The following is a 23,405-nucleotide window of genomic DNA, read 5'->3' on the forward strand; positions in this document are numbered from 1 at the left end:
AATCCCCAACAAGGAGCGGAGCCCGCGGCCGCCGCCGCCGCCGCCGCCGCCGCCGCCGCCCACCCGCTGGCGCCCGCGCAGGCCCGGCCGCGGCCCAGGTAAGCGCCCGCCGCCCCCCCCGCGGCGAGGCCTCTCGCTCCGCCGCGCGCCGCCGTCCAGTCAGGGGTCCCTGCGGAGCGTCAGGACGTTACGGCGGGGGGAGGGGAGCGGGGGAGGGGCGGCGGCGCGCGGCGGGCGTCACGGGCGTCACGGGCCCGCGTCAGGCGCGTCGGCGGCGGCGCGGCCTCCATCTTGCCGGAAGGCAGCGGGCCGCGGGCGGCGGGCGGCGGGCGGCGGGCGCCGGGGAGGGCCCTGGGTGGGGATGCTTGGAGAGGGCCGCGTGGTTACCCTCCCTTCCCGTGGGACAGCGTGAATTCTCCCCTTCCCTGGGGGCCGCGTGGATAATACCCCCTTCCCGTGGGGGCCGCGCGGATGCCCCTCTCCCTTGGGGGCCTTGTGGATACACCCCCTCTCGTGTGGGCCTGGTGAATGCCCCCCCCCCCCACTTTCCCGTGGGGGCCGCGTGCGTGCAACCCTTTGGTGAGACCCGTATCTGCTTGAACCCCGTGGTAGGAACCAATCAATATGGGTCCATTGCCAGTAATGACCTGTTACATATTTGTTTAACTTTATAGTTCATGTAGTCGAGCGATACTTCCAGTGAATCAACGTTTTCTTTCTTTGCTAACACTGCAAATACAGTTTCAGTTACATCAGTCTTTTTTTAACTTACAAAAATCTGTGCATAACTGAAGTATATAACTTGATGAGTTAAGTGTGCACCCATAAAACCACAAGCTATGCCATTAACCTGTCAATCACCTCCAGAAGTTTATTCCCGCCCTCATTAGTTGGTGATAAGAACGCTTAACTAGCAAAATTTTAAGTATACAGTACGATATTGTTAACCATGGGCACCATGCTGTACCTTAGACCTCTAGGACTTCGTCATTTCGCATAACTGAAGCTTTGTACTTTTTGATGTGTCCCATTCCCCCTCCACCAGCTGCTGGCAACCACCATTCCACTGTCTGCTTCTCTGCGTTTGACTCTTATAGATTCCTCATGTAAGTGGTAGCATGTAGTATTTTGTCCTGTGTCTGGCTTATTTCCCTTAGAACGATGCTCTCTACGTTCATACACGTTGTCACAAATGGCAGAATTTCCTTTTTTTTTTTTTAAGGCTAAGTTATATTTCATTGTATGCGTATACCAAATTTTTATTCATTCATCTGTCCGTGGGCATTTAGGTTGCTTCCACATCTTGGCTATTGTAAATAACGCTGCAGTGAACATGGGGTGCAGGTGTCTCTTGGGTATCCTGATTTGTTTTCCTTCCGATACACACCCAGAAGTGGGGTTGCTGAACATATGGTAGTTCTATTTTTAGTCTTTTGAGGAACCTGGGTACTGTTTTCATAGTGGCTGCACCAATTTACATTCCCACCAACAGTGTACAACAGTGTAGGTCCGTCCGTTTAGGGTAAAACCAAATGGATTAAATAAATTCCAAATGTAACAAGATAAATTAAGAAGACTTCAAAAATTGTTTCTTTGTAGGAAGTATAAAACTTTGGGAAGACATACTGGACGGGGGGCAGGGATTTGTACATATACATCATACACTTAAGAGCCGGGTGCATCCTGGCTGGGTGTGACGCAGGGTGTGGTCGAGACTGGTCAGCTAGTGCATTGCGCCCCCCCTCGCCCCCCAGGAGGGCAGGGCCAGGAAGCCCAGATTCTCAAGGAAATGCAGGACTAGAGGGACCACCTCCAGGGAAGAATTCTTGTGACATTTTTCAAGAGAAACGGGAAATCTGGATTTTTAAACTGTGAACCCTATAAAATTTGAAAAAGCTGGCAACTAATTAAAAATTTTGAAACACAGTGAGAATCAAAGAAATTGCTGGGACTTCCCTGGTGGTCCAGTGGGTAAGACTCTGCGCTCCCAATGCAGGGGGCCTGGGTTCGGTCCCTGGTCAGGGAACTAGATCCCGCATGAATGCTGCAACTAAGAGTTTGCATGCCACAACTAAAGATACCGCATGCTGCAATGAAGATCCAGCGTGCCGCGACTAAGACTCTGCGCAAAGATAAATAAATAAATATTTTTTTTAAAAAAGTTGTGTCCGTGGGCCACTGCTTTGTGACCTCTGCTATGTTTCTAGTGGTATTTTTATCAAAGGAAAATATTTGTGATTATTTGGAAGACACGGAAAGTCAGATCTGAATCCAATGTACTGACTGCACACTCACATTTTTGTCCTGTTTTTGTATATTTATGCCCAAGAATGCTACTTTAGAAATACTTCCTCCTATCTTCTTTACCTCAAGGTTAATTGGGAAAGAAGAATTTTGAAAACTTGATATTGGATAGGCAGGAATTCCGGTTCGTGTGTTCCCACTGCTTAGCGCTCTGTGCGGTTTTGAGATGTGGGTTCCCACCCCTTAGCACTCTGTGCGGTTTTGATATGTGGGTGAGGACAGCCGCCCATAGGGTGGGTCCCTGCCTTTCTGCAGCTTTGAGCTCAAGTGTGGCTTTCTGGCCCCCTTGGAGTCCACCCGGTGAAAGCAGCGGTACCTCGGTGAGAGCCAAGCACCACGGAGCAACGTTACTTTAAGGGCGATTTTAAAGTGGTCTTTTTTTTTGGCCAGTGTGTGGCTTGCGGGCTCTTAGTTCCCCAACCAGGGATTGAACCCGTGCCCCCCTGCAGTGGAACCGCGGAGTCTTAACTGCTGGACCGCCAGGGAAGCCCCCCTACATGTAGCTTTTTGAGGAACTGCCAGACTGATTTGCACAGCGGCTTCAGCATTTTGCTTGTCGGCTAATGGTGCACAGTGTTTCCAGTTTCCCCACATCCTGACCGCGTGTACTTCCCGTTTGTTTGTTTATAATAACCATCCTGATGGGTGAGAAGTGGTATCTCCTTGTGGTTTTTGTGTACATTTCCCTAGTGATTAGGGATGTTGGGCATCTTTTCAATGGCTTACAGGTTATTTGCTTATTTCCTTTGGAGAAATGTCTTCTCTGAGTCCTTTGCCCATGGTTTAAGTTGTTTTGTTCTTGTTGAGCTGTATCCTGGATGTGAATCCCTTGGCAGACACATGCTTTGCAGGCACTTTCTTCCAGTGTGTAGGTTGTCGTTTCAGTCTCCTGAGAGTGTCCTTTGATGCACAATAGTTTTTAATTTTAACAGTCTAATTTATCTGTTTTTTCTTTTGTTGCCTGTGCTTTTGGTGTCATATTCAAGAAATCATTGCCAGGGAACTCCCTGATGGTCCAGTGGTTAGGACTCTGCGCTCTCACTGCCGAGGACCTGGGTTCCATCCCTGGGCAGGAAACTAAAATCCCACAAGCTGTGCTGGTACAGCCAAAAAAAAAAAAAAAGAAAGAAAAGAAAAAGAAATCTTTGCTAAATCCAGTGTCAGGAAGATTTTCCCCTGTGTTTTCTTCTAAGGGTTTTACAGTATTTGCTCTTATGTTTGGATCTTTGATCCGTTTTACGTTAATTTTTGTCTGTGGTGTAAGGGTCCAGCCTCATCCTTTTGCCTGCCGATGTCCAGTTGTCCCAGCTCCACATACAGATGAGACTGTCCCCATTCCCCATTGAATGGTCTTGGCACCCTTGTCAAAAATCAGTTGACCATATATGCCAGGATACAGTAGCATTTTTTTTTGGCCAATTTAATTTTTTAAAAAGATTCGCAAATGGTAAACTTTTATGGTTGTTTGGTGTACAGTTCTATGAGTTTAACACCTGTATAGATTCATCGTGTGGCTGCCCCCATGATCGGAATACAGAACAATCCCATCACCCCCAGAATCTCCCTTGTGTTGTCCTTTTATGCCTCATCCTCCTCCCCCAGCCCCTGGCACCGGTGATTTGTTCTCTTATCACTAGAGTTTCGTCTTTTCCAAAATGTCATGTAAGTGGACTCATACAGCCTACAGGCCCACCTTGTTTTATTGGGCTTTCACTTTTTGTTCTTAGCAGATACTGTATTTTTTACAAATTGAAGGTTCGTGACAACCTTGCATCGCGCAAGTCTATCAGCGCCATTTTTCCAACAACATTTGTTCACTTTGGGTCTCTGCGCCACATTTTGGTAATGCTCGGAATTTTTGAAACTCTTGCGTTATTAATATGTTTGTTACAGTGATCTGTGATCGTGATCTTTGATGTTACTACTAAGACTGAGGGCTCAGATGGTGGTTAGTATTTTTTAGCAATAAATTATTTTTTTATTAAGGTATGTATGTCATTTTTAGGTATAATGCTATTGTACACATAATAGACTATAATATAGTGTAAATATAACTTTTATATGCACTGAGAAATGAAAAACGTCACGTGCCTCACTTTATTGTGACATTTACTTTATTGTGGTGGCTGATACCTCCAGGGTCTGCGTGTGTAACCCACTCAGCATGATTCTCTGGAGACCCATCCAGGTTGTTGCACATATCAAGTAGCTTATTTATTTATTTATTTTTATTGCTGAGTACTTAGTATTCTTTTGTAAGGTTTGTTTCTCTTTTCATCTACTGAAGGTCATTTAAGTCGTTTCCGGTTTCTGACAGTTATGAATAAAGCTGTCATAAAACTGTGTGTACGGGTTTTTAAAGAAGCCCAAGTCTTCATTTCTGTGGGGCAGATACTTAGGAGTGGGGTTGCTGGGTCATGTAATAAGAGTACATGCAACCTTTTGAGAAATGTCCAGACCCTTTTCAGAGTGGCTGCACCAGGCAGCCGTGTGTGAGAGTTCCAGCGGCTGCACATCCTCACGGTCTTTGTACCGTCGGCTTTTTGTTGGTGCTTTTTAAGGTGTTCTAATAGGTATGGTAGTATCGTTATGGTTTTAGTTTGCATTTTCCTGTGGGTTAATGATGTCGAGCATCTTTCTATGTGTTTACTGTTTTTTCTTTTAATATTTATTTATTTGGCTGCACTGGGTCTTCGTTGCGGCATGTGGGCTCCTTTAGTTGTGGCATGCGGGATCAAACCCGGGCCCCCTGCACTGGGAGTGCACAGTCTTAACCACTGGACCACCAGGGAAGTCCCTCTGTGTGCTTATTTGGACTTCTCTTTTGGTGAAGTGTCTGTTCAAACCTTCTGCCTACTTTTATTTATTTATTTTAAAAAAATTTATTTATTTGGCTGCATCGGGTCTTAGTTGCGTCGTGCAGGCTTAGTTGCTCTGTGGCATGTGGGATCCTAAGTTCCCTGACCAGGGCTCGAGCCCGCGTCCCCTGCGTTGGAAGGCGGATTCTTAACCACTGGACCACCAGGGAAGGCCCCACTTCTGCCTGCTTTTAAATTGTGTTCTTGTTGTTGAGTTCTTTCTATATTCTGCACGCAAGTTCTTTGTCAGACATGCGATTTGCAAGCATTTTCTTCCACCTGTAGCTTGTCTTTGCATTTTCCACTATATTCTCTATTTGCTGTATCGTAATATACATAGTTCATTTGGGGGCAGGTTTATGTTCACAGCACAGTTGAACAAGAGCCCCCAGAGTTCCCATGTACCCCCTTCCCAGCCTCCCTCAGCACTAACATCTTCACCAGAGTAGTATGTTTGTTACAATCACAAACCCCAGTTGACCCATCATCAACCAGAGTCTATAGTTTACATTGGGGTTCACTTTTGGTGTTGTACAGTGCATGTTTTATTTTTATATTTTTAAATTAAGACTGAAGTTTTCAGAGCGCTTTCAGGTTTACAACAAAACTGAGAAAGAGTTCTAGAGACTTCCCATGTACTCCCTGCCCCCACACGTGCATGGCTTCCCCTATTAATGAAATCACTCAACAGAAGGGTATGTTTTTTAATGAAGGATGAACCTACATTGACACATCAGAACCGTCCAAAGTCCATAGTTTACCTTGGGGCGCCCTCTTGGTGTTGCACATCCCGTGGGTTTGGACAAATGCGTGATGCTGAATACCCACCATGACAGTATCACACAGTAGTTTCGCTGCCCTAAACACCTGCTGTGCTCTGCCTGTTCATCCTCCTGCTCCCCCCACCCTGCAACCTCTGGTCTCTTCAGGCTGGCTTCTGTCACTTCACAGTGTGCATTTAAGGGTCTGCCATGTCTTTTTTTTTTTAATAAATAAATAAATTTATTTATTTATGGCTGCGTTGGGTCTTTGTTGCTGCGCGTGGGCGAGCAACGCCCACGAGCAGGGGCTACTCTTCGTTGCGGTGCGGTGGCTTCTCTTGTTGCGGAGCACGGGCTCTAGGCATGCGGGCTTCAGTAGTTGTGGCACGTGAGCTCAGTAGTTGTGGCACGTGGGCTCAGTAGTTGTGGCTTGTGGGCTCTAGAGCACAGGCTCCATAGTTGTGGCGCACGGGCTTAGCTGCTCCATGGCATGTGGGATCTTCCCGGACCAGGGCTCGAACCCGTGTCCCCTGCATTGGCAGGCGGATTCTTAACCACTGTGCCACCAGGGAAGTGCCCGCCGTGTCTTTTTGTGGCTTCGTACCTCACTTCTTTTGTCTCTGGATGACCTTCCAGAGGTCATTACATGGAATACCCAGCTTGCTCACCCATTCACATTTTGAAGGACTTGATTTTTCTGTCTGCTTAGAACAGTGTTCTCCCCCTTCAGAGGGATATAGAAACGGGACCACCATGTAGGCCCTGGCACCATCCCCTTTGAAGCTGTAGATGGTCTATGTTTGCGCACATTGAGTCCCACCAGCAGTGTTGAATGTTTGCTTTCAGCTGTCAGACATGCCTAAAGAACTGAAGGGAACAATCATTTATTGTGTTTATCCAGATATTTACCATTTTGGTTGCCTTCCTTCACTCCTGAAGTTCCAGGCTTCCCTCTGCTGTACTTTCCTTCTGTCTGAAGTACTGCATTAGGTCTGATTGTGGCCAGTTCTCTTAATTTTCCTTTATCTGAAAATGTCTTTATTGTGCCTTCATTTCTAAAGGATCTTCTCACTGTTAGAATCCTGGGCCGAGGCTCTTTTCTTTCAGCATGTTAAGAATGTCCCTGCCTCGGGCTCTGTGGTTCTGAGGAAAGAGTCCCACAGGCCTTCAAATTGTTGTTCTCATGTGGAAATACATACCTTTTTATTTGCTGCTTTTGGAATGTTCTTAACACTGTCGTTAGTTTTCGGCAGTTTGATTACTTTCTGGGCGTAGATTTCTTTGAGTTTATCCTGTTTGAGGTTTGTTGAGCTCTTGAATGTATAAGTTTATATTTTTCACTACATTTGGGAAGTGTTCAGCTATTATTTTTTCAGAGTTTTTTTAGCATCACACTTTTTTCTTCTTTCCTTCTGGGACTCTGGTGATACAGATGGCCAACTTTTTATATTGTTCTGCATTCCCTGAAGCTCTGTTCATTTTGTTTTTCCATCTTCTTTCTGTTGTTCAGATTAGATAATTTGTACTGATCTATCTTTATTTTCACTGCTGTATCTCTTTCCTCTCTCATCTCCATTCTGATATTGAGCCCACCTGGTGGATTTTTAAAATTTCTGTTACATATTTTTTAATTTTCAAATTTCTGCTTGGCTGTGACTTCGGTTCCTGCAGCATCCCTTTCAAGGACGGCTGGCTCCACTTGTGAAGCAGGAGCGCCCGCAGCTCTGAGGTCACTGTGGATTCCAGTGGTCGCCTTGGATTGGGCTTCTCTCGTGTAATTTTTCCCTTGAGAATTGGTCAGACTTTCCTGGTTCTTTGTGCGTGAGATAATTCTGGATCATATTCTGGATACTTTGAATATTGTGTTGTAAGAGTCTGGCTCTTGTTAGAACCCCGTGGAGGATGGAGCGTTTTGCTGTAGCAGGAAATGGACCTGGGCTGCAGGTTCTGAGCCCCCTCTGTGGGTGGGCGCGGTCCTGAATCAGTTCAGCCTTCCAGCCTGTGCAGTGTTCTCTGGATCTGTCCCATAGGTGCCACCCAAGGCCAGTCTGAGGCTGGGCAGGTGTCGACCCTGGAGGTCGTCCTCGAAATCTTTGGTTTGCCATTTAGGGTCGGGTCCACACACGGACAGGTGAGGAGTGACCCAGGCCTTCGCACACAGCTGGGGGCAAGCCCTTTCTGCCTCCCTCCTCTCTGCAGTCTCCTGCATGCTCTCTGACCCCCAGAACCCCCTTCCTTGTGCTTTGGCTAAAAGCCAGGTCTCTTTCGTGTCCTCTGTGCTGCGATGCATCCGTACCTGGTCTGCTCTGAGCCAAGCGCCAGAGGATGGAGAGCGGGAGAGCAGTGGGCTGCCTCTGGGTCCCCGGAGTTTTCGGTGCCTGCCTGGCCGTGACTGTTACGGAGTTTAGAGTGCCTGGGGCTCGCTGGAGGGCAGAGCCAGCGAAGACAAAATAATGCCTGGGAGGGTCTCCCAGACCAGAGACAGGATTCGTCTCCGCGGGCTTTTCTTTTGTTTATTTTTGGGTCGTGCTGCGGCACGCGGGATCTTAGTTCCCTGACCAGGGATCGAACCCGTGCCTTCTGCAGTAGAAGCACAGAGTCTTAACCCCTGGACCGCCAGGGAAGTCCCTCCGTGGGCTTTCTGTGCACAGCCCTGAGTTCAGGGTGTGGGACCCACTTCCAGAGGCGTCTGCCCACATTCTGGTTCCTCCCCCATCCCCCGCAGGTGACCACTGGGCTTTCAGGCCTGTCATGGCTCCGAGGTTCTTCCAGGGCTTCCTCTCTCAGTGCTCACTCCATCCTTGCCAGAGCCCGAGACTCTGGAAGAGCCCTTCTCTTGCATCGCTTCTGTCAGAAGGTAGCGAGGTCCCCGTGCAGACCCTGTGCCCCCCTGTTGCCCTGCAGGCCCGGTGCCCTGGCGCCTCCTGTCCGCTGAGCCATGGCCACCCCCGACGTGAGCGTCCACATGGAGGAGGTGGTGGTGGTGACGACGCCCGACACGGCGGCGGATGGCAGTGGCGTGGAGGAGGTGAAGACCGTGCTGGTCACCACCAACCTGGCCCCGCACGGGTGAGGATGGGCACCCGGCCTGGGGGCAGGGGGCGCCAGGGGACGCCAGGGGACACGGAGCCGCCACCCGACCAGGAGCGAGTAACACCTCCCCGACTCTTCTCCCGACACCAAGGTCACAGCTTTGTGTCCCTAAGCGCATGGTAACTTCTCCTCTGACCAGAACACAGTAGGGCCAATTAGGAACTGGGCTTTCCAAGGGAAGCCGAGGAGCAACGCCTGTGGGGTCAGCAGCGCGGTGACGGGCAGCGCATGGCCCTGAGCCTGCCGCGCCGTGACCTCGGGCTGGACTGGAAAGTCGGGCCGAAATGGCAGCAGAGCGCGAGGCTGGCTGTCGTTGGGGGTGTTAATGTCTCCTCTCTCCTCCCCTCTGTTCCCAGGAGTGACCTGACGGAGGGTAACATGGAGACGGAAAACGCCGCGGCAGCTGCTGCAGCCGCGTTCACAGCGTCCTCGCAGCTCAAGGAGGCCGTGTTAGGTAGGGAGCCTGCCTTCTCGTGGCAGCGCCCGCAGGCAGCTCTGGAGGTGGCTTTTCCGAGGGGACAGTCCTCCCATCAGTAGGGGGCCAGTCAGAGGTTCCCGAGGCTCTCCTGTGGGCTCTTCTTCAGAGGTGGCGCCACAGAGGCCCTGGCTCCAGGGTCTCCAGGTGTGGCCTTGCCCTGTGGCTGGCGGGGAGAGCTTGGTTTTGCGGTTCTACTTAGTGAGTGGCAGTGAAGATGATTTATCACCTTTGGTCTTTTCCTGTTGCCTGACACTGAAGGCCTCAGAGCTCTTCCAAATGTTAAGAATAGGTTTTCTCTGGAATTGTGCCAGGTAAAGTTTGTTTCCTTCAGTGGCTCTTTACATCGGGCTGATGAGAAGTGTCCCCGCTCACCTTGGTCCTGTCTCAGTCCCTTCTAGATCTTAGTTTCTGGTTTCTAGGTCGGTAGTTAACGTTGTGCTTTTGCAGGAAGTGCTTTGGAGAAGTTGTAACTGATTTTCTATGTTGCCCCTTTCCCTGTTGACACACCTGGTGAGAAGTGAAGATGGCTGAAGAGGAGGAGAGCCTGGAGGCCGAGATCGTGTACCCCATCACCTGCGGGGACAGCAGAGCCAACCTGATCTGGAGGAAGTTTGTGTGCCCCGGCATCAATGTGAAGTGTGTTCAGGTGAGGGCTCTGACGCAGCCAGAGCGCAGGCCTGTGTGCCGGGCTGCAGGGAGGGCCCCGTACCGTAGCTGTGAAGCAAACAGAAGAAGACCCCTATGGCAGGGGCTGTGACCTGTGGGGGGCGGTTCAGAAGGCAGAAACCCTGTGCTTAGGAGAGCAGAGGAGAAGGAAGGAGCCTTCAGGGACAGACAGGATTGTCGCTGGGGCACACGGAGAGCCTCAGGGCCGAGATTCTCTGTTCCTGGAGCAAAGCTGTGGAGAGAGGGTGGGAAGGCAGCTCTGCTGACGTTGGGATTGGCAGTGACTCTGCTGGGCAGGTTGAACGAGAGGGATGCTTTGCAAAGACTCATTAGCAGCCACGAGTAAGATGGAGGGGAGAGGTCTGCTCTTTCTGCAGCATGGTAGTCTAGGTACCCAGACTCACCTTGTGCTGAAAACAGCCAAAAGTGCCACTTAAGATATTTTCGTAACGCATCTTCTGGATGCCTCCTTAAGCTGGCAAAAGAGGAGGAAATAGTCATGCCCAGGGCCTGAATAAAGGGGGATTATAGAGGGAGGCCAAGCACAAAGCCTGGCTTTTGTCTGAGAGCCTTTGCCTGACACTGGTTTTCTCGGCCTCATGGGGCTGGAGATGAGAAGGTGAAGCCCAGGGCTCCCAACTTGGGTGTGTTGTTGGGGGCAGAGATTGTCCCTGTGATGCTGCTACTTCCAGAGGTCTCTACCCTCAGTGTTGGGGGTTAGAGAGTACGCTAATCACATACTCCCCGTCCCCTCTATCCCCCAGGACATGGAAAACTCCTGTCTCATGTCTTAGCACCGGGTGGAAGAGAGAACCCTCTTGAGGATTCACATGTGGCTTGTATAGTGTGAACACCTTTAGCTAAGAGTTTAGTCGTAGGTTGTTCCTGGCTGGCAGCTCCCCAGGAATCTGACAAAAGCAAATGAAAAATCCTTTTTGGTAGAACTCATCTTTATCTCAGGTTTCAAGTAATTTTGACAGACAAAGTTCCAAGAAAAGGAGCAGCTCACAGTAAAGCAAAACAAAACACTGAGCACACAGGAAATAAAGCACCTGAATGAGTGCACACAGAAACCACAGATAGCAGAATCAGACCCACAAATGCTGCAGGTTGGAATTTTGAGACACAGTATATAAAATAATTATGTTTAATTTACTTCAAGAAATAAAAGAGGGCTTCCCTGGTGGCACAGTGGTTAAGAATCTGCCTGCCAATGCAGGGGACACAGGTTCGAGCCCTGGTCCGGGAAGATCCCACATGCCGCAGAGCAACTAAGCCCATGTGCTACAACTACTGAGCCTGTGTGTCACAACTACTGAAGCCCGCGCACCTAGAGCCCGTGCTCTGCAACAAGAGAAGCCACCCCGATAAGAAGCGCATGCACCACAACGAAGAGTAGCCCCTGCTCGCCGCAACTAGAGAAAGCCCATGCACAGCAATGAAGACCCCACACAGCCACAAAAAAAAATAAAAATAACAACAACAACAACAACAAGCTAGAGGGACTTCCCTGGTAGCACAGTGGATAAGACTCCCGATGCAGGGGGCCCGGGTTTGATCCCTGGTTGGGGAACTAGATCCCACATGCATGCTGCAACTAAGAGTTCTCATGCCACAGCTAAGGAGCCCATGAGCTGCAACTAAGGAGCCCACCTCCTGCAACTAAGACCCAGCGCAACCAAATAACTAACTAACTAACTATTTAAAAAGTGGATGGATTTTACAGCAGATTAGACACAGTTGAAGAGATAATTAGTGAAATGGAAGATAGAAGTGAAGAAGTTATCCAGACAATGATCCCCCAAAATGTCATGAGGGAAAATGGAAGCACAAGAAAGTCTAATGCATCTATCTGAATTCTGAGAGGAGAGAGCGTCTGAGAACTTTCATAACCAAGGAAAGATAGCAGCCCACAGTTCAAGAGACTTAACACATCCTAAACTGAATGAATAAGAAGAAACCAGCCACATTTCAAAATCTACATAGGTGCCAGCGCAGAGGACCTTCCACTGGCTCCTGGGACACTTTAGCATCAGAATAATGAATGATAGTTATGGATTATGATTCAAGTAAAAACAAGAATCTATGGGCCCATATTTATTGCAGTGTATTTCATGTTATTTATTTACATTGACACAAGGGAGAGGCTAAACTCTTACACCAACTAACAAATGTAGAAGGGGTGCTGGAGCCAGAGTGCCACAAGGGGGTGCTGAAACTAGTCAGGGGAAGCTGGATGAGGGACAGTTGGTCTCCAGGTCCCCCCATCATTGAGGTACTGCTTACGGAGGCAAAGCAGGAACGGCAGGGGGAAGCCTGCAGATCACTCCCTAAATGTGATGACGTTTGGGCATCAGTATCGGGACCAGCCTCCATCCTGGCCTCCTGATCGAATGGGCAGGGATTCTGTGGCATTCCCGACAAAAACCCATAACCCGACTCGACTCGGGAAAACGTCAAACAGACAAAAAATGAGGGACACAATTTTTGTCTACAAAAACACTGACCTGCATGCTTCACAGATGTTGAGGTCAGGAAGACACCATCGGGCCGAGGAGCTACTCTGGGTCAAGGAGGCAAGACACAGCGGTCAGCGCAGTGCAAAGTCAGGCCATGTCCTGCATCAGAGAAAAGTCGCCACAAAGGCCGTTATTGGGACAGTTTGTGAAATTGGAATATTGCCTCTGGATCAGATAATAATACATTAATGGTAGTTTCCTGATCTTGAGAACTGTGTGTGGTTACATAGGAACCTTGTTCTCAGGAAATAGGTGCGAAGGACTCAGGGTGGCTACCCTGCGAGCATTTAGAGATGGGCCTTGTGTGGAGAGCGAGCCTGGGGAAGGGGCCGCTGGGGCTCTGTACTGTACCTGCAGTTATTTTGTAAGGTTGAAATCACAGCAGAATTAAACATTAGAAGCAAAAGAGATGTCATAACGAGAGCAGTGGAGCAAGACCCCCATGGCAGCTGAGCTCTAAAGGCTCCCAGGGAGCCGGGGGACCGGCGCAGGGCGGGTCTCCTTGTGCCAGGAGAGGAAAGCTGCACACAGTGAAGTTGTCTTCAGAAATTAGGGGAAACAAAGACATTTTCAGGCAAAACTGTGTTTGCCACCAGCAAGTCGTAACTAAAGGTATTCTAAGAAATGACTTCAGGCAGAGGGAAAGTGGTTCCAGAGAGGAGCTTTTAGGTGGCCGGAGGCGTGGAGAGTGGAGGAGGTGGGCGAGTCTAAGGTGATGGGCTCTGCAGCGCTGGTGCGCGTCCTAGGAGGCTCCGCACGCTCTGTGGTGGGACGGCTGGAGGGCTGTGAGTGGGACCAGCTGGCCCACCTGACAGTGGGGCACACCTGCCCGACCAGCAGAGGAGAGCCTGGTCCCCCAGGGGGAGGCGGGGTGGGGGGCGCGCAAGGTGCCAGGGAGAGACAGGCCGGCAGGTGGTGCTGCGGTGTCCAGGTGCGGGCGGGGCCAGAGGCGATGGCCAGAGAGGGTGTCATGTGGTGGGGGCAGAGGCCGGGCCCAGTGTGGACTTCCTCCGACTCTGACTCTGCCTGTCTGCCCAGGCTCAGGCCTGGCTCCCGACCAGCTGACTGAGGGGATGAGTGGCTTCCTGGCTCAGAGAGGAAGAGCGCAGGGCTCAGGCAATTAGGACCGCTGCTTCCGTCAAGAGGGCTTCCCAGGCTGGTGGCGTTTGCCGCGACCAAGTGCGCTGGAGATACAGGCAGACCTTGAAGACGCTGCAGGTTCAGTTCCAGACCGCCTCAGTAAAGCCCATGTTGCAATAAGAAGAGTCATACACAGTTTGGTTTCCTTGCACATATAAAAATTATGTTTACACTAGACTGTACTCTGTTAATGGTGTCATAGCAGTATGTCTAAAAACGATGTACATACCTTAACTTAAAAATACTTTATTGCTAAAAAATGCTCGCCATCATCTGAGCTTTCGGAGTGGCAGTAGTAACATCAAAGATCACTGCTCACACGTCACCGTAACAACTACAGTAATAACGAAAAAGTTAGAAATATTGCGAGAATTACCAGAAAGTGTCACACAGACCTGAAGTGAGCAACTGCTGTTGAAAAACAGCGTCAATAGCCTTGCTCGAAACAGGGTTGTCATGAACCTCCAATTTGTAGAATATGACTATCTGTGGAGCGCTACAGAGCAAGCGTGGCTGAGTTGAGGTGCTTTTGCTTCAGTGGCGCATGGTAACCTGGGCCCAATCTGACACAGGCTGCAGGGTGCCCGAGAGGCAGCCGCCCGGGAAGGGGACGCCTGGGACGGCCGGCACCCTGGCCGGGGTCCAGCTGTGCATCCAGGCCACAGTTGGAGCTTTCGTTTCTGCCTCTGCTGAGACCAGTGACTTATCCATCCCCAGCCTGCTTGTGGTTTTTTTTTTTTTTTTAATAAAGCTGTGCACGGGCTTTCTCTATTTGCAGAGAGTGGGGGCTACTCTTCATTAAGGTGTGTGGGCTTCTCATTGCGGTGGCTTTTCTTGTTGCTGAGCACAGGCTCTAGAGGCATGGGCTTCAGTAGTTGTGGCACGTGGGCTCAGTAGTTGTGGCACGTGGGCTCAGTATTTGTGGCTCGCAGGCTGTAGAGTGCAGGTTCAGTAGTTGTTGTGCACTGACTTAGTTGCTCCATGGCACGTGGGATCTTCCCGGACCAGGGCTCGAACCCATGTCCCCTGCACTGGCAGGCGGATTCTTACCCTCTGTGCCACCAGGGAAGTCCTTTGTTTTCTAAGTAAATGCAGTTTTATGTTGGTTCTTTGGTTCCAGTAATTGCTGTTTAATAAGACTGAATAGGATACTTTACCTTCTCAGGCCACTGTTGGGGGAAAGTAGCAGCCCTGTGAGGAGGGGGGGCAGTTCCCTGACTTTGAAGTGGACATGTGCTCCTGGGCCGTGAAGGGTGCCGTTAGGGGCGGGCCAGGCCGGCTGAAGGGACGTTCACAGCTGACCCTGTGCCCTGTGTCTCCTGTTACTTGGTGTGATATATGTGTCCATTATTTATGGAATAAGTTACACGTAAGGAGGTTTGCCAGTTGCTGTCTGAAGGGAGGGAGGGAGAGAGCGCTGTGCCTTTCTGAGTGGTGTGGGGTCCTTGGGTCCCGGGCATTGGGTGTGTGGTTGGGGGGAAGCGCCAAGCACTTAGCTCCCTCCCCGCTGGGGTCAGTGTCTGACTACCCGCTGGGGCAGGAGGAGGCCAGCTCCCCGCTCCAGCCCCTGTGCACAAGGGTCAGGCTCGTCTCACGTGGTGGTTCTTTCCTGAATCCTGAATGTCAGGTTGAGAGCCGGCCCACGGCTCCACCACATCTGCCCTGCCGTCCACCCCCTTTCCCAGGCCAGCTCTGGGGGGCGGTGGTGTCAGGCAGGAGGGAAGGGCCGGGGGGAGGCTCTGTCCTGATTTTGCTCTGCTCTTCCCTCCGCAGTACGATGAGCATGTCATCAGCCCCAAGGAGTTTGTGCACCTGGCCGGCAAGTCTACCCTGAAGGACTGGAAGCGAGCCATCCGCATGAACGGCATCATGCTCAGGTGGGCGGGGCGCGGGGGCGGGGCCGGAGACAGGATGGGGCGGGGGACCGGCCGGAGGGACTGGGCAGGGATGGGCCGGTGACCCTATGTCGGCGAGCACTGTGGCCACTGCTTTCTCATTGGGTTTTGCGTTTTGAAGATGAGGGGCATTTTCTGCATGAGGATTGTGGACAGCGTCCCGGGGGCTGGGCCGCCCACACCCCTGCCAGCACGTGACCCTGTCAGACTTGCAGGGGTTTCTGTCTTGCTTTTTTTTTTTTTTTTTTTTTTAATTTATTTATTGTTTATGGCTGCATTGGGTCTTTGTTGTTGCATGCGGGCTTTCTCTAATTGCGGCAAGCCGGGGCTACTCTTCGTTGCGGTGTGCGTGCTTCTCACTGCTGTGGCTTCTCTTGTTGCGGAGCACGGGCTCTAGGAGTGGTGTGGGCTTCAGTAGTTGTGGAGCGTGGGCTCAGTAGTTGTGGCTCGCGGGCTCAATAGTTGTGGCTCGTAGGCTCTAGAGCGCAGGCTCAGCAGTTGTGGCGCACAGGCTTAGTTGCTCCGCGGCATGTGGGATCTTCCCGGACCAGGGCTCGAACCCGTGTCCCCTGCATTGGCAGGCGGATTCTTAACCACTGCGCCACCAGGGAAGCCCTTTCTGTCTTGGTTTGATCACCACCAGTCCCTTACCGAGGCACCTGTGACTGTGTCACCAGGAAGACACCGGCTGTGAAGCTGTCTGCACGTCAGGACAGTGGCCAGGCCAGCCTTCTTCCTCCTGAGGCAGCACCTACCCCCGTGTGCCTCCTGCCATCACCCCAGACTCGGGTCCCCATTGAGAGCCTGCACTTCTTTAAGCTGCTGTGCGTTAGTCTGTCCAGTTGTCCAGACATTGTCCTTTCTGGATGGCCAGTCTGCCGGCAAGGGTCCTGTCCGGACTGTGCTCACTGGCAGCATTGGTCTCCTCCAAGCTGGACTGTTCCTGTGACCTTGTGACAGTCGTGGCGTTGACAGTCGTGGAGTTGACGCTTTCAGGGGGTCTTGGCCTAGAGCCCCAACTTTCCTGTTTTTAGAGTCAGTCCTGCTGTCCTGTGCCCCATCGGCTTCCCTTGTCGGTGGCGGGGTCTTGGTGAGGCGTCCGCTCACCTTTCTCCCTGTACGCTTCATCTTCCCTTTGAAGTTAAGTAGGACTTGGTGGGAAGCTTCAGGCCGGCTCTTCGCTACTTCACACCGACATCAGGTCCTAGAATGTCGAGGGTCTGGAGTGTCCTGCTCAGGCTCTCCCGTAGGGCCCTGTGTGGTGCCCGTTCCACCAGCCGCCCTGGTGGGTGTGGCCTGTCACGGGTGGCCTTCTGAGCTCCTCCCTTCCACCTGTGAAGCGTGAAGGGTGATGCCGCTTCCAAGAAGGCTGAGCACAGACTAGGCTTTTGCGTTTATACCCCCAGGAACGTTAATGCCTAATTTCCACGTTTTAACATTTCCTGCTTTGGTGGTAACGGCTTGCCCCTCTGAACTGGCCCCTGCTGCATGTCTGTCCAGAGACAGCCGTGGTTTTTCATGGTGTCCAGAGTGGCGGGATCTGGTTGCTTTGTTGCCGAAGGGGCCCCTCTCCTTCCTTCCTGTGTTTATTCCCGGGGGAAGCGGCTTCCTGCTGTCCTGGGGCATGTCTGCTGCCCTGGGTGCCTGCAGCCCGCGGGAGCCCTGTCACTCTCCCTGGGGAGCCCCTTCCTCCCCCGGAGCAGCTTTGCGCCCTCCCATCAACCCAGCTCTTTCCTCTCTCAGCCCCACCTGCCGCCGGGCGTGGGTATCTTGGTGGTGCGGCTGTGACCGTTTCATTGGAAGAGCGCCGCCGGGAGGTGCCATCTGCTGCACTCCCTGGAGCCGGCGCGTTCACGCTCCCCAAGGCCGATGTGGGCGGCAGCCCCAGAGCCGTCCAGTCCTTCCGCGGCTTGAGGCAGGCCAGTCGAGATGTACCGAGCTGAAGTCCAGGACCTCTGGGAGAGGTCAGAGAGGAGGGCCTGGGGGGCGTCCCAGCAGGCAGGGTACATGTGGTGCCTTCCTGGTAAAACTGAGGCCGGGAGGTGACACAGCGAGAATCCAGAGGCGCTGGTGCTGTTGGTGCTTTTGGAGGGTCTTGCTCTTTGGGCCACGCACCAGGCAGGTGTGCCACCGTCAGCACCTCTTTTGGCCCTGAGTCCCCCCCGGGGCTGGCGGGCAGCAGAGCATCTCGGAGAGGCCCAGCCCCTCAGTGCTGACCGGCGTCTCTGGACAGCCACCTCCCTCGGAGCACCAGACACTGTGGTCGCCCTTCCTGTGGACAGAGCCACACGCAGGCGTCCCCACGCCAGCTGAGAGAGCTGTGCTGGGGTGTTGGAGAGGCCGGCCCAGGAGCCCCGGTGGAGCCTGGCTCCGCAGACACACCGCTCTGGGCCCGCCCTGGGGCAGGCGTTCCGCGGCTGACACCCCGCCCTCCTCTGCGCAGGAAGATCATGGACTCCGGGGAGCTGGACTTCTACCAGCATGACAGGGTCTGCTCCAACACCTGCCGCAGCACCAAGATCGACCTCTCGGGCGCCCGCGCCTCCCTGGGCAGCCCCACGCCTGCCGAGTACATCCCCCTCACGCCCGCCGCGGCCGACGGTACGTGCTGGGCCGCCCCTGCTGCCGGCCACAAGCGGGGCCTCCCTGTCCACTCAGCTGTCCCTTCCAGGCCCCAGGGCTCAGCAGCCGCCTCCTCCTTCCTCACCGGGCAAGTCTAGCTGAATTGCTCTTCCATCCACAGGGAAGACTGAAATACTTCCTCTTTTTAAGCCATTTTTATTATAAAATACAATGATTCACATGTAGAGGAAAGTATGAAGAATAACAGAGCAAACGTCCAGAGCCCACCCCCAGCTTTGACCAGTTCAGGGAGCGCCCCACACGCCTGGTGTGTTTATGATGTTCTGTGTTGGCATCTGTTGCTCTAACTGGTAGAAGGAGTTAACATTTCCTGGAATTCTTTCCAGATTTTTGAATACAGAGATTCTTTTTAAAACAAGTTAGCATGGAATCCGGTCCCAAGTTCCCTGTTCGTGTTGCCCATTGATAACTTGGTGGGGCCGCCTTTCCTGTGATGGGAATTGCACTGTCCCTAAGTTCTTGCTCCACAGGTCCGTCTGGGCCTGCCGCCGTGTGGCCAGGGACTGTCCTCGTGGCTGACCAGAGGTGGTTGGTCGAGGGGCCTTGTCCTGTACTTGCGAGGATGGAGAGGGAGGATCGGGGGCAACGTGAGGCCCTGGGGTTCACCCCGAATGAGTCCCTGCACCCTACCTGCACGGGCTGGCAGCCGGCCCAGTTTGGGAGTCCCTCCCAGGAGCTCTAGGAACGCGCAGGCTGCCGGCAGTCAGGGCTGGCCCTGGGACTGCACTACACAGTGTGGGAGGGGCTGGGTCACGGCAAGGCCCCCGCCCCCAGGAGACACAGGGAGACAGCACTCCTGGTGGGCCGGTGGCTTCTGTGGGAACAGGGCCTCCTCCGGGTCATTGGGTCCAGACTCTCTGTTCTGCCTTGTAAAAGGCGGCCACAGTGACAGAGCTCCAGGAAGGCTCCGGGCGCTGACGCTCCAGTCAGAGCACCGTGTCCGGTAAAGGCCACATGGGGTTTGGGATTTAGCTCTTAGAAGTCTGTTGTCCCTGGGTGGCTTGGATGGTCTGTCGCTTTGCTTAAACTCACCTCCGTGGTGGTCTCTTCAGCCAGAGTCCTCAGAACACCTGAGTTGTCTCTCGTGGAGTTAAAAGCTCTGTATCAGCCCAGACTAAGAAAGAGCTATTTCAGGCATCTAACATCCCCAGCACGACGTCTTTGTCAGATGTGGAAGAGGCCGGCATGAGGTCAGAAAGCTTACCCAGAGGTTAGGTTTCCAGGCTTGTCTCTAAGCCCCAAATGGCCAAATCCAAACTGTGTCCAGGACTCTGCAGACACTAGAGTCAGAGGTGAACCAGCTTGGGTGGCTTGCATCTCTCGAAGTCCCACTTCTGATTTACAAAACTGGAAACATGGTAGCTGCTGAGATGGACGCTTGGTGTCAGTGAGGCAGAGACCCCAAGAGCAGGCCAGGCAGGAAGGCCGGCCTGTGGCCCCCGGCCAGCAGGCCGTAGAAGCTTGTGACCGCGACAAGGACAGCAGAATGTCGGGGACACGTGGACAGGTTCGAGGAGGCATGTTCCAGCTCCTTCTTTGTCCATGTTTAACAGTGAATTTAGGACGCAAGGCACGCGTATGCTCCGTTGTGCTCGCGCACCTCAGTCAGTTTTGTGACAATGCGGGCAGGGGCGGCGAGTCAGAGCTGGGGTGGGTGGTGGGTGGGGTGCTGGCCTGTCGCAGGCGAGGCTCACCGGGCTCATCTTGGTTGCAGTGAACGGGGCTCCTGCCACTATCACCATCGAGACTTGTGAGGACCCTGGGGACTGGACCACAGCCGTCGGAGGTGCGGGCCTTCCTGGGCTTCTCACGGTGGGGGCGGGGGCCTTCCCGGGGCTTGTCAAGGTGGGGAGGCGGGGCCTTCCCGGGGCTTGTCAAGGTGGCGGGGCGGGGCCTTCCCGCGGCTTGTCACGGTGGGGAGGCGGGGCCTTCCCGGGGCTTCTCACGGTGGGGGCGGGGCCTTCCCGGGGCTTGTCAAGGTGGGGAGGCGGGGCTTTCCTGGGCTTCTCACGGTAGCTTTTCACCGAGGGGGTGCGTTGGGGGCGGGGCTCCGATCTGCGGCTGGCTTCGCCTTTGCGGACCGCCGGGCGTCCTCTTGCAGGAAGTGCAGGGCCGACCCACTGGACTTGCGCATATGGTTGTGGGAGACACTGCTGACCCTCAGAGCCGTGTCCTCCTGGCAGTTCGTTGCTCCTCCGTGTGGTTAGAACCGGCGGTGGGGCTGCCTGCGCAGGATTCCCCATCTCTGAGCCTCTCCTTCTCTCAAAGATGACACGTTTGCCTTCTGGCGAGGGCTGAAGGACGCAGGCCTGCTGGACGAGGTCATACAGGAGTTCCACCAGGAGCTGGTGGAGACCATGAAGGGTCTGCAGCAGCGGGTCCAGGACCCTCCTCTGCAGCTCCGAGGTGAGTGGTCTTTCCCTGCCCTGGTCTGTGGGCCCGGAGGCCTCTTCCTGCTCGTGGTGGTGGTGGGGGTGGGTGGCTTCAGGACGCCCGTGGGTGCAGCCTGCTCCCTCTGGCTCCGAGCTGAGCCCAGCAGCGTTGGCGGGGGTGGGCAGTTAGCTCCCACCAGGCCCCTTCTCGCCACTGGGATGAAGCTGAGCCCGGGAACCAGGAGGCTGCCGGGCCCAGTCCCGCATCTCACGGGGTGGCGTGGAGCGCCCCAGACCCCGCCGTGGGCCGGCCCGCTCCCACCGTGTGCTCGCCCTGCCCTCGTAGACGCCGTCCTCCTCAACAACATCGTGCAGAACTTCGGCATGCTGGACCTCGTGAAGAAGGTGCTGGCCGGCCACAAGTGCCAGATGGACCGCTCTCGGGAGCAGTACGCCCGCGACCTGGCAGGTGCGCCGGCCTTGCTCCGTGACCCCCACACGGGCGCGGGAGCTGCGGAGGCACGGGGTCGGTGACCCCGAGATGACCCCGGCCAGGCTTCCCGTGAACTCGCCCTCGGCCCCACGGTTCGCCTGCGGGGTGGCGCCTTCCTGGGGAGGTGCCTGTGGCCACGCGTGCGACAGGCTGCTTACGCGCTGTTCCCTCCTTATCTTAATACGTCACCGAGGCGCCTTTCCTGCGAGCGCTAGGATGCTTGGAACACAGTGCAGAGAACAGGGAAGGCCTGTCCCCCCGTGGGGCAGCGCAGGGCAGCTGCTCGGGATGCCTCTTGTGCTTCCTCAGAGCGGTGGGTCCCCGTCAGAGCAGGCCCCACAGAGGGCGTCACTGCAAGGGCCGTGGGGGACGGGACGGAGCATCACCGTGAGGACATGAGGGTCAGGCCCCAAGTCAGCGCGGGCCCCGGTCGGGGCGGGTGCGGGTGCCCGCTGTGCCCCGCGGTCACGCCCTGCCGCTGTCCCCGCAGCCCTGGAGCAGCAGTGTGACGAGCACCGCCGTCGGGCCAAGGAGCTCAAGCACAAGTCGCAGCACCTCAGCAACGTGCTCATGACGCTGACGCCCGTCTCCCTGCCCCCCGCCGTGAAGCGGCCCCGCCTCGCAAGGGCCACATCCGGGCCAGCCGCCATCGCCTCGCAGGTGCTCGCCCAGTCCGCCCAGATCGCCCTGACCCCCGGCGTGCCCGTCTCCCAGCTGACCAGCGTGCCGCTGGGCAAAGTGGTGTCCACCCTGCCCTCCCCCCTCCTGGGCAAGGCCATGCCGCAGGCTGCTCCGGCAAGCTCCCCCGCCTCACCGCTGCTTGGGGGCTACACGGTGCTGGCCTCCTCGGGCACCACCTTCCCCGGCACGGTGGAGATCCACCCGGACGCGTCCAGCCTCACGGTCCTGAGCACGGCCGCCGTGCAGGACGCCAGCACTGTGGTCAAGGTGGTGAGCCCGCTGCAGCTGCTGGCCCTGCCCGGCCTGGGCCCCACCCTGCAGAACGTGGCCCAAGTGTCGCCCGGGGGCGGCGCCGTCGTGACGGTGCCCACGGGGGCCGTGGAGAGTGCCGTGGCCGCCCCGGGACCCGAGGAGCACACGGCCACCATCGAGGTGGCCGCCGTGGCGGAGGGCCACGAGCACAAGTAGCCGTCGGCGGAGGGCGAGGCCCCTCGTGGGCACAGCGCTGGCGCCCGGCGGGCCACGCGGGGCTGCTGAACCAAAGAGAGGAAGCGCCAAAACAGACGGAGAGGAGAGGGACGTGGCAGCAGCCTGAGACACGGGTCTCCGAGTTCTGAACCTCCTCCCCTGTTTTCTTGGGAAATATATTTTTCCATCTGTTGCTTATTGATACTGTTTACATGTGGGGCCTTGGTCAGGAGCCAGGTCGGGGAGGCCAGGGGGGCCCGGGTGCAGCTGGCGGCAGAAGCAGGGCCTCGGCCCACCGGCTGGGGTAGGCCGTTACTAACACATGTCTTGGGAACTGTCCCCAAGTGTGGAAACCCATGGATCCTATGGATTTGGTTTCTTCCCACAGTTTTCTGTAGGTTTAGCGTGGCCGGCACCCCGTTCTCCCATCTCTGCAACAGGCATCAGTGGTGCTGCAGGTCTTCAGGTGGGGCTGCGGGGCACCCAGGGGTCAGGGTGCAGACCCCGGGGCACCTGCCTGGCCAGCGGGGCCGCGGGGCCTGAGCAGCACAGGCCCGAGGGGGGCACCCCGCCCCTCTCCTGCCTGGCCGATGCTCAGGGGCTCAGGGGCCATTGCACACGCTCGGGGGGTATTTTTAAGTGAACTCCTTAGTAGGCTTCTAGGAAGAGTCAGGTTTATAGTGTTTTCAACCTAAACGACGCTGAGTGCCTAGGCTTCCCGATCTGTTCTGGGTTCCAGAGTGTTTTGTACACGGGGACTGTCGGGAGGGCCCCCAGGGGAGCGGGATGGTGGGCGTCCCCTGCGGCTTTGGCCTGAGGAGGGCGCGTGGAAAGGACGAGCAGGGGCTCTGGAGGGTTCGCTCCCAGTTGGGACGCGCCTCAGATCAGGGTCGTGATCCCCTGTGTTCAGCGTGCTGGTGGGGCCCCTCCTGGAGGCGGGCTGCACCCCACCGGCCGACACTGGTGCCCCAGGGCGTTCGGGGCCAGTGCTGGGCAAGGTGGGGGCACCCAGATGCTCGCGGAAAGGAGGTCGT

General features: G+C 54.7%; 1 protein-coding gene across 3 annotated transcripts; it reads left to right on the forward strand.

Moving 5' to 3' along the window:
• Positions 1-27: 27 nt before the first annotated feature.
• Positions 28-22,569, forward strand: GMEB2 (glucocorticoid modulatory element binding protein 2). 3 transcript variants are annotated; one of them, XM_055090351.1, is made up of 11 exons: positions 82-98; positions 1,046-1,106; positions 8,828-8,992; positions 9,373-9,470; positions 10,013-10,140; positions 15,593-15,696; positions 18,158-18,315; positions 20,072-20,143; positions 20,626-20,763; positions 21,076-21,198; positions 21,713-22,569. In XM_055090351.1, exons 3-11 carry the CDS (start codon positions 8,862-8,864, stop codon positions 22,369-22,371), a joined length of 1,611 nt encoding a protein of 536 aa, XP_054946326.1. In that variant the 5' UTR covers positions 82-98; positions 1,046-1,106; positions 8,828-8,861; the 3' UTR covers positions 22,372-22,569. The 3 variants fall into 3 exon arrangements, with proteins under 3 accessions (XP_023984418.1, XP_054946326.1, XP_007103997.1); XM_024128650.3 differs by lacking the exon at positions 1,046-1,106 and having other exon boundaries at positions 28-98; XM_007103935.4 differs by lacking the exon at positions 82-98 and having other exon boundaries at positions 420-1,106.
• The last annotated feature ends 836 nt before the right edge of the window (positions 22,570-23,405 follow it).

Source organism: Physeter macrocephalus, chromosome 14 (assembly GCF_002837175.3).
Source record: "Physeter macrocephalus isolate SW-GA chromosome 14, ASM283717v5, whole genome shotgun sequence".
Taxonomy (NCBI): Eukaryota; Metazoa; Chordata; class Mammalia; order Artiodactyla; family Physeteridae; genus Physeter; species Physeter macrocephalus.

Bases quoted from the DNA above. Each gene is read 5' to 3' on its own strand.
- GMEB2 (XM_024128650.3), top strand. From the start codon at position 8,862: ATGGCCACCCCCGACGTGAGCGTCCACATGGAGGAGGTGGTGGTGGTG. The intron at 18,316-20,071 runs GTACGTGCTGGG...TCTTGGTTGCAG, and splicing joins CACGCCCGCCGCGGCCGACG to TGAACGGGGCTCCTGCCACT. The intron at 20,764-21,075 runs GTGAGTGGTCTT...CTGCCCTCGTAG, and splicing joins CCCTCCTCTGCAGCTCCGAG to ACGCCGTCCTCCTCAACAAC.